The 18,023-nt window shown below is 41.7% G+C and overlaps 1 protein-coding gene and 1 long non-coding RNA gene across 3 annotated transcripts in view; one reads left to right on the top strand and one right to left on the bottom strand.

The window, feature by feature from the left end:
* ngef (neuronal guanine nucleotide exchange factor) overlaps positions 1–13,058 on the bottom strand; it is a 34,866-nt gene extending 21,808 nt beyond the window's left edge. The window contains exons 1-2 of one of the 2 annotated variants that reach the window (XM_085380082.1): positions 11,330–13,058; positions 6,417–6,522 (exon numbers count right to left, since the gene is read on the bottom strand). In XM_085380082.1, coding sequence (XP_085236208.1) covers positions 6,417–6,522; positions 11,330–11,537 — 314 coding nt within the window. In that variant the 5' untranslated portion in view covers positions 11,538–13,058. Of the gene's footprint in view, positions 1–6,416; positions 6,523–7,160; positions 7,287–11,329 lie in introns of those variants that run through there. The other variant, XM_085380083.1, reaches the window with a different exon arrangement.
* Positions 27–15,670, top strand: LOC146653464 (uncharacterized). Its single transcript, XR_014907187.1, has 3 exons — positions 27–1,029; positions 6,388–6,538; positions 15,536–15,670. It is a non-coding gene; the product is annotated as an uncharacterized LOC146653464 (long non-coding RNA).
* The last annotated feature ends 2,353 nt before the right edge of the window (positions 15,671–18,023 follow it).

Genomic DNA, 18,023 nt, shown 5'->3' with positions numbered 1-18,023 from the left:
AAACTGAGGTAAATGCTCACCCCTCTGACCTGACCTGTAGTCAGCCTGCAATCCACTCTCCCTCTGTCTCCACATTCCACCATAGCCTCCTGTGAAAGTCCTGACACCCCTCCCCCACCTGTCACTTTCACTCATGACCAGGTTCAGAGAAAAATGAGAAGACTCCACTCGGGCAAGTCTGCTGGACCAGACAAGGTGAGTCCCTGTGCCCTCCAGCTTTGTGGAGTCTTTCATAAACTGTTCATGATGAGTCTAAGTCCGCAGAGGGTCCAGTGTTGTGGAAGACATCATCCCTTATTTCTGTACCAAAAACGCCATGTCCCAGTGCCCCCCCATGGTTAGAGACCTGTGGCACTGACTTCCCACATCATGAAAACCCTGGAAAGACTTATCCTTGACCAGCCCCGACCTATCCGGTCTGTAAGTCTGATGTCATTAGCCATGTCTGGGCCCAAACTCCGCTGCAGGTCCATAAGTCAAACGAACACTGCAGCATTACTGAGAGTTAAAAACTGTCTAAATTCTTTCATCTGTAATAAAATGATCAACGTTCTGCTCTATCAGGTGTAACAATTAAGTTTAACATCCAAGCATCCATGAAAACGGAATTTATGACATTTAACAGAGTTAGAAGTTAGCAGGGAGTTCGCTTGCTAGCTTCCCTCTAAATATAATATACAATGAGGGATTTCTAAAAACAAATTAAAACATACAGCTCTACTATCACTTCCAACATAAATGAAGACAGGAAAGTAAACAGCAGCAACGTTTGTAGGGTTACTGAAGTTGGGCTAGTTGGTATATAATGATGTGCTACGTGATCGCTAGCGCGAAAAAGCTATGCTAGCATAACATAAACAGTAAAGCTGGAGGACGAACGCTAACGAACAGAGGACTTTTTTCCACTCGATAAAAGTTAATGTGAGGGTTCCCAATGATTAGGAGCAAATGCAATCGCATGGCAGGATGCTGTAAACGGACCAAACGTCAGTCAGGAGAACCACAGAGATAATCCATCCACAATACGAGGTTAGTCATTAATATACTGCTGCTCTCCCCTTTCCTCTTCACCCGCTACACCACATACTTCAGCCACTGCACAGAGACCTGCCATTTTCAGACGTTTTCTGATGACTCTGCAGTGACTGAATGCATCAGAGAGGGTGATGAGACAGAGTACCGGGCTGTGGTTGGCTCCTTTGTAACGTGGTGTGAGCAGAATCATCTGTAGCTCAACGTAACAAAGACCAAAGAACTGATCGTGGACTTTAGGAGGACCAGGAACCTGTGACCCCTGTTTCAATCCAGGGGGTCGATATTGTAGAGGACCATAAATACCTCGGAGTACACATAGATAATAAACTGGACTGGGTTAAAAAAAAATACCACTGCACTGTACAGGAAGGGACAGAGTTCTGTCTATTTTCTAAGGCGGCTGAGACATCTTTGACGTTGGACAATGCTCAGGATTTTCTATTAGTCTGTTGTGGCCAGTGCTGTCCTCTATGCTGTTCCACACTGGGACATCAGGTTAAGGGTCGCAGATGCGAAGAGACTCAATAAACTGATCCGCAAGGCTGGTAATGTTGTGGGGATGGAGATGGACTCCCTTAAGGTGCTGTTGGAGAGGCAGATGATGTCCAAGATAAGTACAATGCTGGACCAACCACTCCATTACGTGCTGACCAGTCAAAGGAGTTCAGTGTGAGACTGAGATTACCCAAATGCACCACTGAATGACACAGGAAATCATTCCTGCCTATGCCTCCCTGTACAACTCCTCCATCTAATGCAAAGTACACACTGCAATAGTTAAACCCTTTGCACTTCATCTACAGTAAAAAATAACAAATAAAGTTTCACAGTTTACTTAAAACAACTGAATTGAAAAGGGGAAAAAGACATATTCTGACAATGTTGAAAGATGAGAAGTGCCCAATGACTGAAACTAGGACCACTGAATGAGATCAGTTCCTTGATCATTAATATGCAAATTATCATGACCATTGATCAACAACTACTGATCAAAGACCACTGATCAATGGCCATGACTACCATTCACAGAGGGTTGGGAAATGGCTGCAATCACAGCATTGTAAGATGGTGAAAGATGTACCCTTAACCCACCTCCTTGATTCAGAGATGGTCTTTCCTTTTTCCCGTAAATGGCCTCCTTGACTCGACGCTCAAACCAGCGTTCCTCCCTGTCCAGGATTTGTACATCCTCATCATTGAAAGACTGCCCGCTGGCCTGTAGGTGCAAATAGACTGCAGAGTTGGTAGGTAGCTCTTCTGTGTTGTGCCATCCGAAGGTTGCTTGGTTTCCCCGATACATAAATCATGGCACTTAACAGCGTACGCTATATTACTCCGTTTGTGTTGGGGGACCCGATCCTTGGGGTGGACCAATTCTTGGTGCAGCGTGTTTTGGGGTTTAAACGCCACAGAGGGATAAATGCATCTCAACTGTTCTGATACTCCTGACACATATGGCATCACCAGGGGTTTTTTTTCCGCTTAGGCAGTGGTTGTCCTCCCCTGGATCGACTGGAGCTTTCTTTATGCGCCTTCCCAGCTTCAACAAAAGTCCAGCTGGGATAACCACATATTCTCAGGGCCTTCCTGATGTGACGTTCTTCTGCTTCCCTGGCCACTGTGTCTGTGGGGATGGTGTGCATGCTCCAGTGGATGATGAGAGTCGAACGTTAAATGCTAATCCGTATGCGTAGGTTTATGGTACACATCAACTTTTAAATGTCCCCCATTAGTAACCTGGCACTTTTCATATTCTCCCTGGTGAACTTTATGTGTTGGTCCACTGAGTTAATGTGATCAGTGAATTGTGGTTGGTCCTGAGATTTGATTTTCACCCAGGTGCCATTACATACCTGAACCAATGACTTGGTGGTGTTCCAGGGTAAGATAACAAAGCCCTCTTTTTCACTTCTTCCATGTACAAGTTGGCCACAGTGGGTGAGATTGGGGAATCCATGGCACACCCATGTTTCTGTCTGGTACTGACCCATGTATGTGAACTACATACAATTTTAACCCACTTTGGCAAGGACTGCCTAAAGCTTGTACATCAGTATGAGCAAACAGCACATAAGATGGCTAATTGCAGGAACCACCTGAGAATTCAGCCTCAGATGAAGACAAAACAGGATTACTTCTAAAAGTCTGCAAATGAGCTCTTCAGTTAAGGACTTCCAGGCAACAAAAATCCTCCAGAAGGCACAGCACCAGCTGCTTAATGAACAGGTGAGACAAACAAATTTTACCAGAGAAGTGCTAAAGAAGAGCAGATCCGAGACTTTCTATGCTTCTAGATGAGAATACTCTTAAAAAGGTGTTTGAATTCATGGAGAAGGCTTGTTTAGCACAGCATGAGAAGTCTAAGACTAGGCAACAAAGAAAGTTTGACTTATTTGTTGTGTGTCAGAAACCACAGCAAAATACACAGAGTGTCTTCAACAGCCAGTAAAGTGAAAGTGGACACTTGTTTTCTTATCATAAAAATCTTTGTTTGTTAGTGTCCTTATTTTCTTCTGAGTTATCAATTTTCTCCTTAACTAGCTAGCATAAATTAATTTAAGTCTATTAGCCAACCAACCAAGCACATGACATCACTTATTGACAGAAGATGGCACTAAACATGTTTTTAAAACTTTAACTTTAAGCACTTATTTCTTAAATCCAGCTTCACAGACAGTGTTACATCTCTGTCAGTTTTTTAAGAGCAAGGCTCCATGATGTAAATGACATGTCATGTCATTTCTTTAAGTTTTGTGAAGAAACTTCAAAAGGACCAGTCGCTTTCTTTTCAAGCTCCTTAGATTATTTTACTTTTTATTCACGTTCGTCTTATACATGTTTATATTGCAGGTCCATTTTTAGTCACAAATGTAGGTGAAACGCTCACGTTTACATGGTGACAACTAAGTGTTACAGAGCTGTGCGTTAAACAAAGAATCAGAGTATCTGTGTAGGTTCTCAGTCATCCAGGTTATGGTAATCTAAGGAGAGTGGTGGTTTAAGTTTCTAGTTTTAAAACGAAATGGTGGAGTACAGATGGGACTGGGACACTTTAGTTTTGGAACTAAAGAAGCTTGTTGGATGAGAGGTGAAACATCTTCAAGAAATTTAAAGAAGTCCTTTACTTTCCAAGCGCCTTACAAAGAATCAAAGCAAAATAACAAACCAAAAAAAATGCATCAAGAATTATTAAAATTGAGAATTAAGTTTAAGCTGATGATGCTAAGATTCATTCACTGAGTTTCCCCTTCATACCAAAGTTATACCACCTACTATTAATACAGTATAAACAGTATGCTGTCAATGTAGGGGAGGGAAATTAGTGAAGACTGCTCATAAATGTGCTCACATCTTGCTGAATGGTCAGCTGATCACAGCCAATACACTGAAAATCCGATGGAGCCCACAAAAGAAATTATTGTGAGTTGTGATTTTTTTTCCCCACCCTGAGCTGCTACAACCGATTTTAGGATTCTCCCACCTGCTGAATCCCAGTTTAACCCCGGAATGTACTCATGTTTCTGTTTAGGTGTGGAGGCAAAGTCACCATCTACAATGTGTTAGACAGAAAATAGAGCTGTTTTTTAAAGATTCTCCTTCTTTTCCTCTGCTATATATCTAATTCAAGCTGAGTGCATTTATTAGAAATAAAATTTACACGGAAACAAAGTTTGTATTCCCATGTACATATAGTTTATTATATTAATATATTGCAATGTTCAGTTAGCTTTGCATAAAAATAGCTGGTTAAAATGTCCTCTGAAGAGCTATTTTTTATTTTCTTTGAGTACATTTCAGAAACTTTTTTTTTCAGTTTTACTTAAGTAAAGAAATTGAATCAGAACTTCAATTTTTACCAAAGTATTTTTTAACAGTACCTTTACTTTTGCCACATCTACTTGTCTGGTATTTTGGCTGGTCCAGCCTCAAACAATGTTTTGTAAACGTGACTAATCCCATGGTTTAGCTAGAGCTTGCCAATGGCTGAGGAGATGATTCCTTGGAAGCCAGAGTCAATGGTACACGTCAGCAACCCTCAGGTGGGTTGGACAGAGGTAGCCGATGAAAAAGGATGCCCTCTTGCCCCTGCATGACCCCTCTGATGATTTAGCGCGGCGCTGTGGGGCAGCGAGGGTGACCCTTTAGACGCAAGTTACAATACAGGCCTTTTTACTGTCATATGTATGGTTGTCAAATGTCAAATGTGACTAAAAAGTCAAATGTGACTTTTTAGGTCAAGCCAGCATATCTGGCAGGTAATCTACTAATCAGAAGGTTGGTGATTTGACCCCTGGATGCTCCAGCATGGCAAATATCACTAGGCAAGGTACTAATCCCAAGTTGCTCTCTATATGAATGGATGAATGAGGCAAATTGTATAAAGCACAATGAGTGCTCAGATAGAGCTCAGAGCTCATTAGAAAAGGGGTATATAAGATCCAGTCAGTTTAACATCTTTGCATTTTCAAATCTTTTCTTAAAATGCACCACTTTAGACATACTTAATCAGATTATCTTACACCTTTCACCACATGAATCCTTTGTTCTTATTAGTAATTTCAAATATTATAAATTTGCTTGACTTGATGGGTATTTTTGTCTCTTATTTTTTAACTCTTCTGTCAACAGAAAACCTACACTGGGGAAGACCACTAAAAAACAAGCACTCAGGAACTTGAAGACAAAAAAAGGGCAAGTGCTCTGACAAAGGACAGAGGGAAACAGAGAATATATACAGGAGACTAATTAGGGAGATGGGGAAATACCAGGGAACAGAGCTGAAGCTAATCAGGGTAAAGAAATTGGGAAAAGTAAAACTGAACATAAAGCACATGAGGCAAGGAACTATCAAAATAAAACAGGAACTAATACCAAGACTAAGACACCTGAGCTTGACACACACAAAAGGGTAAACAGACACAAGACAAGACCGGCTGAACATGGGAGATAATAAAGGCAAAACACAGAGATGAAACTAAGAGACCAGAAGGGAACTAACAAACATAAAGTAATTTATGGCTATATCAGTTACATAAAATAATACAATTGGAAACAAACAGAGATAGGAAAACTCATAAGTGCAAAGATAATTAATAGAATCTAGAAACAAATCCCACTTCTTCAATCAAAACAATAATGAATTAACACGATTCAAAAGTCAAAACAGAAAACTCTTGATTAACGACCTAGAACCACGAGAAGAACAAAGACTTAACTTTCACAGAGACTTGTGTGCTTATCACAGATATGATAAGACACTAAGAGTGCCAGGTGTTAATTATAAAGCAGTGTACAATGTTCAAGCAAGCATTGTTATGTGATTGTTTGTTTTCTGGGTGTGTTTGGTTACAGGGTTGGGCAGTGAAGGCATGCAGACTCACCGTCTAGCCCCTGGCAACAAAGGTGACTTGTGGGGTAAGGGAGAATGAGAGGAGGAAGATCCTGCACTACTGGATGGACTGTGGTCCAAAGTAAGCCTGGTGGAATCTGGAAAGTTAGAAAGGTAGAGAGTGTATTTATAGATATAGTAGGGAGGAATTTGAAAATTACACAGTAGTTAAAATGGCTACATTTTAATCACTTATTTCTAGTGGGTTACAAAAAATCTATCTGTTTTTCTGTCTTTCTCTTTCACTCACACCTGTTTCCTATGTGAAGTAGTTTGGGGGTTTTTTTTATGAATTTTTGTAATTAAACTGGCTGAAGTGTTAGATTGTCATTGCTTTTCTAGGTTTTCAAACACTCAGAGCACCTTAAAAAGTTAATTTCTCTGTACAGACACAGGTCACTGCCAGCAGCCATGAGATAAACATTTCAATTTTGAGGTAAAGTATTTTGTCAGAGTAAAAGGTGTCTACTGGTAATAGGAAATGAAAAGAATACTAAGCCCTCTTTGTTGACCTGTAACTCTGCTATTCAGTTATCACTAAAGTACTTTATCACTTGAATGTAAACATCCCTCCGCTATGAGTAACTGTCTTATTATGTTAAAGTGATTTAGGTGCCAAAGTGATCCTAGGACCTATGTCTTCAGAGGCAATTTGTGCCTGATAGGCTCTCCAAAGGCAAATTGGTGAGGGGCTAGACTAAGTGTAATTCAACAACAAGGATTCAGGAAATCTCACTGGGACCAGTAGTTGGATGAAGACTGAATGAATCAATCTCCATTTTTTCTTCTGGCTTTATAACATTTCAGCCCTGTGTTAGATTCCAGTCCCCCCGCAACCCTGATAAGGATAAGTGGAAGAGAATGGATGGATTAAAGGCCATTCCACTTGAACATCAGAGATTTGCTATAAAAATTGCAAGAGGAAAGAAACATAGCTTAAGGTAAGAGTGCTTTTAGACATGTTTTGAAGGTTTATATTAAAATTGCATTATCTAGGTCTGTAATTGTTTTTAGGTTAAATAACTGGTACCCAGGTCACCCCTGCGGGCGGTTTATCCTTCAAGCTCGGGTCCTCTACCAGAGGCCTGGGAGCTTGAGGGTCCTGCGCAGTATCTTAGCTGTTCCCAGGACTGCGCTCTTCTGGACAGAGATCTCCGATGTTGTTCCCGGGATCTGCTGGAGCCACTCGCCTAGCTTGGGAGTCACTGCACCTAGTGCTCCGATTACCACGGGGACCACCGTTACCTTCACCCTCCACATCCTCTCGAGCTCTTCTCTGAGCCCTTGGTATTTCTCCAGCTTCTCGTGTTCCTTCTTCCTGATATTGCTGTCATTCGGAACCGCTACATCGATCACTACGGCCGTCTTCTTCTGTTTGTCTACCACCACTATGTCCGGTTGGTTAGCCACCACCATTTTGTCCGTCTGTATCTGGAAGTCCCACAGGATCTTAGCTCGGTCATTCTCCACCACCCTTGGGGGCATCTCCCATTTTGACCTCGGGACTTCCAGGTTATACTCGGCACAGATGTTCCTGTACACTATGCCGGCCACTTGGTTATGGCGTTCCATGTATGCCTTGCCTGCTAGCATCTTGCACCCTGCTGTTATGTGCTGGATTGTCTCTGGGGCATCTTTACACAGCCTGCACCTGGGGTCTTGCCTGGTGTGATAGACCCCAGCCTCTATGGATCTTGTGCTCAGAGCTTGTTCTTGTGCTGCCATGATTAGTGCCTCTGTGCTGTCTTTCAGTCCAGCTTTGTCCAGCCACTGGTAGGATTTCTGGGTATCAGCCACCTCCTCTATCTGCCGGTGGTACATACCGTGCAGGGCCCTGTCCTTCCATGATGGTTCCTCGTCTCCCTCCTCTTTCTTGGGTTTCTGCTGCCTGAGGTATTCACTGAGCACTCGGTCAGTTGGGGCCATCTTCCCAATGTATTCTTGGATGTTCGTTGTCTCATCCTGGACTGTGGTGCTGACACTCACCAGTCCCCGGCCCCCTTCCTTCCGCTTAGTGTACAGCCTCAGGGTGCTGGACTTGGGGTGAAACCCTCCATGCATGGTAAGGAGCTTTCTTGTCTTGATGTCAGTGGCTTCTATCTCCTCCTTTGGCCAACTTATTATACCAGCAGGGTACCTGATCACGGGCAGGACGTAGGTGTTGATAGCCCGGATCTTGTTCTTACCATTCAGCTGACTCCTCAGGACTTGTCTGACCCTCTGCAGGTACTTGGTGGTTGCAGGTTTCCTAGCGGCCTCTTTATGGTTCCCATTCGCCTGCGGGATCCCCAGGTACTTGTAACTGTCCTCCATGTCTGCAATGTTGCCTTCTGGTAGCTCGATCCCCTGACTACCTTCCCTCTCTTTGTTACCATCCGACTACACTTCTCCAGCCCGAATGACATCCCGATGTCATTGCTGTATATCCTGGTAGTGTGGATCAGTGAATCGATGTCTCGTTCACTCTTGGCATACAGCTTGATGTCATCCATGTACAGGAGTCTCGGCTGACTGTTCTGTCTACCAGTAGCTGGTGTTTTGTGCCTCTGGTATTCTTGCCAATCCCTTTCTGTGCCCCGCTCATGTATTGACCCATGTGCCTGTTCATCTTAGCCGATATGATGCCTGACAGGAGCTTCCATGTAGTATTGAGGCAGGTTATTGGTCGGTAGTTGGATGGGACTGGTCCCTTCTTGGGGTCCTTGGGGATCAGGACCGTCCGACCTTCGGTTAGCCATTCCAGGTGTCTCTCGTCAACTAGCAGCTGGTTCATTTGTGCTGCCAGACGCTCGTGGAGTGCAGTCAGCTTCTTCAGCCAGTAGGCGTGAACCATGTCAGGGCCTGGTGCTGTCCAACTCTTCATACTAGAGACCCTTGCATGGATGTCTCCCACCGTGATTGTTACTGGACCCTGTTCAGGGAGGTTGCTATGGTCTGCCCTCAGATCCACTAGCCACTGAGCATTGCCGTTATGGGTTGCATCCTTCTCCCATATGCTCTTCCAGTATTGCTCCGTCTCTCTCTCTCTCTCTCTCTCTCTATATATATATATATATATATATATATATATAGAGAGAGAGAGAGAGAGAGATATATAGATATATATAGATATATAGATATATATAGATATATAGATATAGATATATAGATATAGATATATAGATATATAGATATAGATATTAGGATTTTAAAAAGATCCCTGCGTAGGTTTTCATTCATTCTGGTCATTGTAGTCACAAGCCACTAGTAACCATCTTGGCTGTCACATGAGCTGAGATGTGGGGAAAAAATAATTTTGACTGTAAGGGACCAAGGTGTAAAACCTCTGTATGACATTACTCCAACACACAATCATGTGAATTACTGATGGTGACTTGGAGCAAGGTGTAGTAGAAGTAGGAGTATAGCTGACTAATAGCTGGTGTCATAATCCACCCCTTGTGTTCAATAATGGTTGGTCACAGTGGACTTACTTGGCTTCTTTTTTTTTGACAGTGTGACCTTTCTTCTAAAACACAGCTGAGTCTTTTCCTGTTGTGGTCAATACTTAGCCCCAAAATACAGTGAACCTGAACTTTCTAAGAAAGTAGTGACGGTGGTACGTCTTCTGAACAAGGAAGGATGTCTTGTGACTCCAGAAAAGGTCCTCTTAAAGATGTACACTGAGATCCTTACAGCTGGAGTCCTCTTCAACAGCTACTCCCTCGATGTATAGGAGTGTGACGGGGGGGATTCTACACTTCCTGAAATCCACAATCATCTCCTTGGTTTTCTAGAGCACCAGCCTGCTGGTTGTTTTGTAATTCCTGCCTGTAGTCAGACGCATCACTGTTGGTTCTCCATCTCACCACTCCTGTGTCATCTACAAACGTCACAATGTGAGAGCTTTGATATTCTACCGAGCAGTGTATGAGAGGTCTCATACACAACCTAGGGGGATCTAGTGATTAAGAAGTCCAGGAACCAACTGAAGAGGGAGAAGCTCAGGTCAGGTTTTGCAAGTTTTTGCTGCTGAGTTTGTTGAATTATTGTACTGAGGGCATAAGTGGTCCAAGAATAGGAGACATATATACAAGTCCTTATTCTCAAGGTTTGCAGGCTGTATGAAACACTGATGAGATCCCATTATCTGACAGCTGACTGGCACAATCTCTGTGTCCATTCTAGTATACTGTCAGGGCCTGCAACTTCATGTGGGCCACTTCTGCTGAGGTCAAGCTGAGTCGTAGTTCACCTGGTGTTGAAGTGAGTGTAGTCCTAGAGGGGCTCATTGAAGCAGACATGAAAGTCATTGGGGAAATCAGGCAGAGACAAATCCCAGTCTTATTTACACAGCATTTAAACAGCATGCTTGTTTGTTTGTTTGTTCAAAATTGGGGTTATATATTGGGGTTATATATATATATATATAGCAAGACATTAAGTATATATACTTAACAATATATCGTTATCCAGGTAGGTTCATTTTAACATTTAAACTCAAGGTTGTTCTTGCTTTGATGAGGTCATAGGTTGAACGCCAGTCCATTTACCCGTGGGAAATACATTATTCACCGCTGTACGCGGTTCAAACAGAACCAGTTTCTCAGGTTGTATTCATGTAGATTTCTACTGAAGGATAGAAACTGCCTTTGTTCTACTTTCAATAACAACTGCACCATTAACTACAGCAGTCCCTAACACGATGCCTTTGATAACAACGTGTGAGAAATGAATTCATAACCTAGCTTAAGCACAGTTATATATAAATGATTAATTTAAAGTTAACTATACATCTAGCATCTAAGTAAAAAAAAAAGATTTTAGCTGGGCTAAAAGCCCAGCTAAAATTAACTTCAAATTAACTGCAAATTCATTGTTGAATTGTGGTCACAGCCAAATTCTGTACTAGTCTTCTTGTCTTACTTTCAGATTGCTCAGATGAGATCAGTCTCTTCTTCCTCATTGACCGGTAAAAGCGGGAGTTTCTGCGAATAGGTTCTCTACTAAATCCAGTGCTGGAGTCATCATCATCATGTTCCTCTTGGCTTGGTTGAACCACAACTGGTTGCTTTTCTGTGACGTCTTTTGGTTTCTGTCCCCACTTACCCCTGAACAGGGTAGCTACAGACATAGTGAAATCTATTGCTCAATTTTCGTGAAAAACTAAGACTGGAAAATGTTGTTTGGTGTTGAGGAAATGAGTGGAAAGACATTTGCCATAGTTAGCCAGAATCCAGGAATAAATCCATCACTTGGAATCAGAAATTCACGTGAAAAATGAAAAGAAAAAAAAAGAATACAGTTGAAAACAATTTTAAGATCAGAAAAGGGAATCCTCAGCCCTCTCTTGCTCCTATCCGTACAGCAATAATGTTGTTAACTACATGGGTAACCTGTGGAAAGAGTGCTTGACGCTTATTTATGACTACAGTGTAATTATTACATTTATGACTCTCTCCTGTTCTTTGTCCCTCCTCTGTTTGTGTCCCTCCCTCTTTCTGCCTCCTTGCACCACCCTGTTATGTGCCAACATTCCTGAACTCAACCTAGTCTTACCAGCTTATAATGCCTTTCTGCTCTAAAACTTTCTCTGTTGCAGAACCAGAAAAGCCACTTGGAAATGCTTATAAATGTCTGTGCCTTCTACATTTCTCAGATCCCTTCATGAAATCAAGGCATGTTTTTGTTCTTGGCCTTTGTTCTTCAAGAGTTTCTGACCCTGTTGATCCGTTGTCCCACATAATAGTTTTATCTCTAGTCAGCTGACAAGGAGAGTTTAAAGTTCATCTTTTCCTTTTTTCAACAGAGCAATAAAGTTGCTTTCTCTGCCTTTGAACAGTACCAACCAAAAAAGGAAGTGCAAAGAATTTGTTTACTGGAATAACCTTTACTGTAAAATAAAGATCCTGCACAGTTTCTACAAACAGAAGATGGTTTACTGTGGAATTCACTAACCTACATGATTCCTGCTTTATTTACTCTTAAAGGAAAACAGAACGATTATGTTAATAATTATCATATAACTAAATAAAGAATGTGGAATTGACCGAATAGAATGGATGGATGAATGAATAATTATCACCTATCCATCCATTCTCTTATCAGGTTTGCAGGTTGCTGGAGCCTATCCTATAGGGCGAGGGGCGAGCTTCTCCCTGGATAGGTCACCAATCTGACGTAGGGCTAACACATAGAAACATAACCATTCACAACTATGGCAATTTAGAATTACAATCACATGTCTTTGGACTGTGGGAGTAAGCTGGAGTACCTGGAGAGAACACACACAAGCATAGGGAGAACATGCAAACTCCACACAGATGGTGGCATTGAACTCAGGCAACATTGCTAACCAATGCACCATCTCACTTCCTTGGATTAGCTTGAAGTAGCTAAGCTGGCCAATAACCAACATTTGCTCCCACATTTATCTTAACATCAAGGAATATTTTGCTCTTGTACTATTTACTTTGAATTTTTTTTTCTATATTTTTCCACCAGGTGGTAGTACTTTTTAACGTTTAAAGCATGCAGCAAGATTTCCCACTTTTTATTGTTTTCTGCAAGGGTGTCTTGCTACTGAAATGATAAGTGTGTTGTTACTGATGTTGGACAATGGTGGGTGCGTGTATGTGTGGATTTTAGTTCTCGCTACCTTATAGAGAAGTCTATAAGTTGGGGAGCAGCATTCCCACCATTCAAGTTAACCAAATCTCCATTGCTCACATAGAGGAGCCGTTGGTAAAGCAATACAATCGTGACTTCAATGAGAAAGCAAGAGAATTAACCTCAAATGTCTATAGAAGATCTTGAATTTATGAAAATCATGAATAATTCAGTTGTGCTTATCACTGAACATTACTGTTAGTGTGGCCTGAAAACCTTTAATTTGTTCATCCTACTGATGAACTGATGGTGTGGTCATGACTTTTTGACTGTCCTGAGTGTTTCTGCCACCTCCTTTAAACAACTGAATGCAACCATTGTTACACTTGTCCTTTTGTGCAATTAAAATATGTTATGTCCATATCCAAGCTGTAGACTGCACTAGTATTTTGCTCCTCCGACAACTGAAATCAACTAAATGTAATGTAAGAGTATGAACCGATAGGCTGAATCAATAGGCAAGCAGACTTGCGATTACAAGAAATTTAGACTACTAGAAAACATTTCCTGTAGAGAACAGGTTCTCGATTCCCATCCCTATACATGGATGATTAATGCCTTTGACCTGTCTAGTTTGCCTGCACTAGAGATGGCACCAGAAGGTACAAACTTTAATGCTGACTACTAGAGAAAAAGCAGGGCCATAAATCAGGTGTTATGGAATGGGCACTTTTCTCTACAGCCCTGAGCGGAGGATAGGAGCTAGTTGCCATGGTGATGTGAGAAGTGTCATCTCCTTATAGGGAGATATCCAAAAGGTGTAGGAGATGAAACTCGAGTTGGACATGGGGTCTAAGGGCTTCCCTTCAACTTTTTGATCAATCATGTTAACATTCTGTTTTTACCACATGCAATAAAAGTGTTTACTGCCTGGGTGCGCCAGCTTTTGTCTCTGAGCCAGAGAGATGGAGGTCCATCACATCATGTAAAACAATTTAAAATTCTAACCATAATTTATATATGATATAATATTTTCAATTTAAATATAGAAAGTTTAAAGTCCCCTGCCTTAAGGAGAAAAGCGACAACATATGTGTTGAGATTTTCCTCTCAGAAGCACGAGGACCTTATAAACTTTGTATAGCATTTAAAGCCGTGTAAGCTAAATCATTATAAAAGCAACGACTACACATAATCGGCATAAAAGATATCGTATAAAGATGTTTGCAGGGAAAATTGAGGTCCGGTTAAAGCAACAAGTAATCACAGGATTTGAAACTGTGGGAAAAATTGAGGCCGGTAAAATAGTGGTCACTGCTTTTTGAGTTGTTTAATTTAAAAAAAATGTTATGAAAGCAACATGGTGACAATTGTATCCACATGGTTTTTAAGTCATTTGGGTAACATACTTCCAATTTTTTTAAAAGAAAGTGGTGTAAATGTTTGTTATTGTTCTATGTCGTGTCTTTGTTTTGTTTAAAAGGTGCACGACTTCGTGTAAGCACGGGTCTATTCAACAGAGTGTGACATTGTGTGTTCAAAAGAGGGTATTACACATAAAAAAAATGCAACAGTGCTAACTAGTAGTAGGACTGAGCTAAAGCACCACCATCCAGTAGAAGGAGGGTGATACTGCAGGCCACTCCCCAGCCCCTGGTAGACATGGGTAGAATGGAAAAATAAGATTAATTAATTAAAAAATTAAGAAATATGATTTAAGGATTGAGAAAATAAGAAATTAATTAACGGATTAACAATGACCACAGTAATAACTAAGCATAAACTAAAACAGACAAATTTAAAAAAAAAAAAGTAATGAGAGAAAGAAACTGATGATGATGATGATGACGAAGTTGAAATAAATAACATAAAAATTAAACTTATAATTTGAGCAAATTTGTCTTCTCTCATTTAAAAAAAAACCCCAAGATATATAAACATGAATCCGTAAAGTGAATAAAACCCCTAAATCTAGTCTAAAATATTTATTTAAATCTAATTTGTCTGCAAATGAGCTCTTGAGTTAGGGGAACTCCAAGCAACAAAAATCCTCCAGAACACACAGCCAGCTGCTCAATGAATGGGTCAGACAAACAAATTTTACCATTGTGTGCTAAAATCAAAAGAGGGGCAGATCAAGACAGAGACTTACAACTCTTTCAGATGAGAATACTCTGAAAAGAGTTCTGAATTCACTGACAAGGTTCGTGTACCACAACATGAAAAGTCTAATACCAGGCAACAAAAGACGTTTGACCTACTTGTTGTGCGTTGGAAACACCAACAAAATACAGAGTGTGTCCTCAGTGGCCAGAGACAGGATGTCACACTAGGGACATGGACAAGTGGGGGGGAAATTTGTCTGACTAACTCACTCAAGCAGAGAAAAACATCCTTGCAAAGGGATGAACTTTACTGTGATGCTGAGACAAATCCTGGTGGTTTTCTAAAGGGAGACTATCTTGAGAATTTTGTCACTGCTCAGTGACAAAATCAGTGACATCTCTCTTACTTGTGTTCCAGTCACCGAAGCAGTGGAGGTCGTTTAAGAGTTTACAGGATGACCCCAACCTCAGCAACAGGACCACTGTCAGCACCAACCAAGTTTTTCACATACAAGGGTCAGACTCAGCACTATAAGCAGCAACATGTGTGCACCAAGGGTTCCCCAAAACCGTTCCACGGGTTTCCTCCTCTTTTTGGCTCTCGGAGGAGGCGGACGCACTTTTTCTCCTCTCCTTTCCCTTATCTTCCCTGCTTAGCCCTTATGTCCTTGTCTAGTCTCGTGATTTTTGTATTACTTTTTCCCTGGAACACTCTCTCACAGTCTGTTTCTAAAACCTAAAAGAGAATTATGGATTCAACTGGTCTCTGAATGCTATTGACACCCTTTTCTCAACGAGAAGTCTGGGCTCAGGAGAGCCTGAGTGCCCTGGAGGGACTTTCCCTGCCGGATACACGATGGACGGGTGGCAGAAATAGAGGATCGTGTGCCTGGCGGGACTGTCGATCGAGGACGCTGAAGATATCTACCTATTCAGAACCATGATAACAGGGTTCTTGCTGATCGGAGCTGGCTTGGCCCTGGCTTATCGGAGAATTAAGAAAGCGGAACCGGCTGTTCAAACCCCCCCAAGGCTGCCCGCTGGGATTGAAATGATGGGACGAGGCGTGACTTCTCAGAATGCGCTCACTGAATGCAGCATGGTTAAGAGCTTGGAGGAGCTAACAGCTGCAGTGAATACTCAGAATAACACCTCTGAGCGGAAGTTGGATTACATCTTGGAGCAGTTCACTGCGGTCGTGAGGTCCCAGAATCTGCTCTTTGAGCACAAGAATGACAAGACCACCGAGCGGAAATTTGATAACATCATGGAGAAGCTCGCAGCTCTCCAACGGGAGATTGAGAGTCCAGTGACGGAGTGTTAAAGAACAGCTTTGAAATTCTCATGAGTTGTTGCAAAAGAAAAGAAAAATCACCATCATAATGCGGTTACCCCTTCGGCGCCAGCCGTGGGCTCAAGGCTGAAGCTGAACAAAAACTCCCTGATAACGACTGTGTTTAGTCTGTTCCTTCCCGTTCCATGCAAGGCCACCTGGGTTGGCTGGAAGACTGTTTACTTAGCCTGGCAGGGCGAAGGACACTGTCTCAGCTGAACTATGGACACGCACACACATACATATACTGATACTGATAAGCACTCACTGATGCATCACCCTCCCTACCCCGGATCCAACGCCTCCTCCAACGCTTACCTACCATCCGATGTGGACACTGGATCAGCTGGAGGCGCAATCAAAGATTGCAGCGGTCCCAGATCAGTTGTACACACTGGAACACTTTCCCATGTTGCTTGTCTGTGTTTACTGTGCTATGGTGTGTTGATATCTGTGCATTCCTGTATTATCATTTTTGTGTTACACATTTTGATGTTTTTTTCCTTGCTACCTGGCCTGACCTGTCTCCCCAATGTGATGTTTGTGTATTGTATGTACGGTCGGCAAGGTCTGTCATCTCGGTTGTGGGCAAAAAAACTGCAACTAACAAATAAAGGCTATCTCTCTCATCTCATCTTATCTCTTAAGAAAGAAAATAAAGGTAAATTTTCTTTCACAGATTCACCGGTCAGAATCACTTTACACACAACAATAATAATAATAATAATAATAATAATAATAATAATAATAATACATTTTATTTGGAGGGTGCTCTTCTAAAAGCCAAGGTTACCTTACAAAGAGAGAAAAACATATCAATAAAACAGTAGATTAAAATAAATTAAGATACAAAAAACAAATAAACAAGATTTGACAACAAGATCTGTATTAAAGTGAGTAAGCCAGGTTAAACAAGTATGTTTTGAGCTATGACTTAAATAAGGGAAGGGGATCTATATTTCTTATGACTGGAGGAAAGGGCAGTTGACTGGTCCAGACCACTTTGAGCTGGGAGGCATGAAAAGAGAAAAAGAGAAAAAGACTAGGTGCAAGCTTTTTAGATTCTGTTCATAGAGGGATATTTATTGGACAACCACTCTCTGGTCTGGTTCATAGCAGGGCAGTCAGCAATGCATTTATTCTGTTCCTTATACTGTTCTGGCACAGATGCACCTTCATAGACAGCGGCAACAACAAATGTGGTGCTGGACAGAGGGAACAGAGTACTTTTGAGTTTGTAGGTCATGGAGTTATGGGCATATTCCACCCAGAAAAGCTAGAAAATCCAAAGAGATAGCTTAGTAGATGTAATACAGCAAAAAGTGGCCTCATGCTCTAGATTAGCCAGCGCCACCTGTCGATTAGTCTGCAGTTGAAAACCAGAAGAGAGGCTGACCTGGGCCCCAAGTTTGGAACACAACTCCTTCCAGACACGAGCTTTGAACTGAGGCTCCTGGTCGGAGACAATATCCTCAGCGAATGCATGCAAGCGAAAAACACTTTGAAGTTGAGCAGTCTCAAGTTTTAAGGAGAACTATGAAATGGACAGCTTTGGAAAAAATATCACTAATAG

The sequence above is a fragment of the Rhamphochromis longiceps genome, linkage group LG14 (genome assembly GCF_057381845.1).
Source record: "Rhamphochromis longiceps isolate RC_006_pf linkage group LG14, R_longiceps_female_GT1.1, whole genome shotgun sequence".
Lineage (NCBI taxonomy): Eukaryota > Metazoa > Chordata > Actinopteri > Cichliformes > Cichlidae > Rhamphochromis > Rhamphochromis longiceps.
The sequence above is the reverse complement of the archived record's forward strand: the minus strand, read 5'-3'. Positions and strand labels throughout refer to the sequence as shown.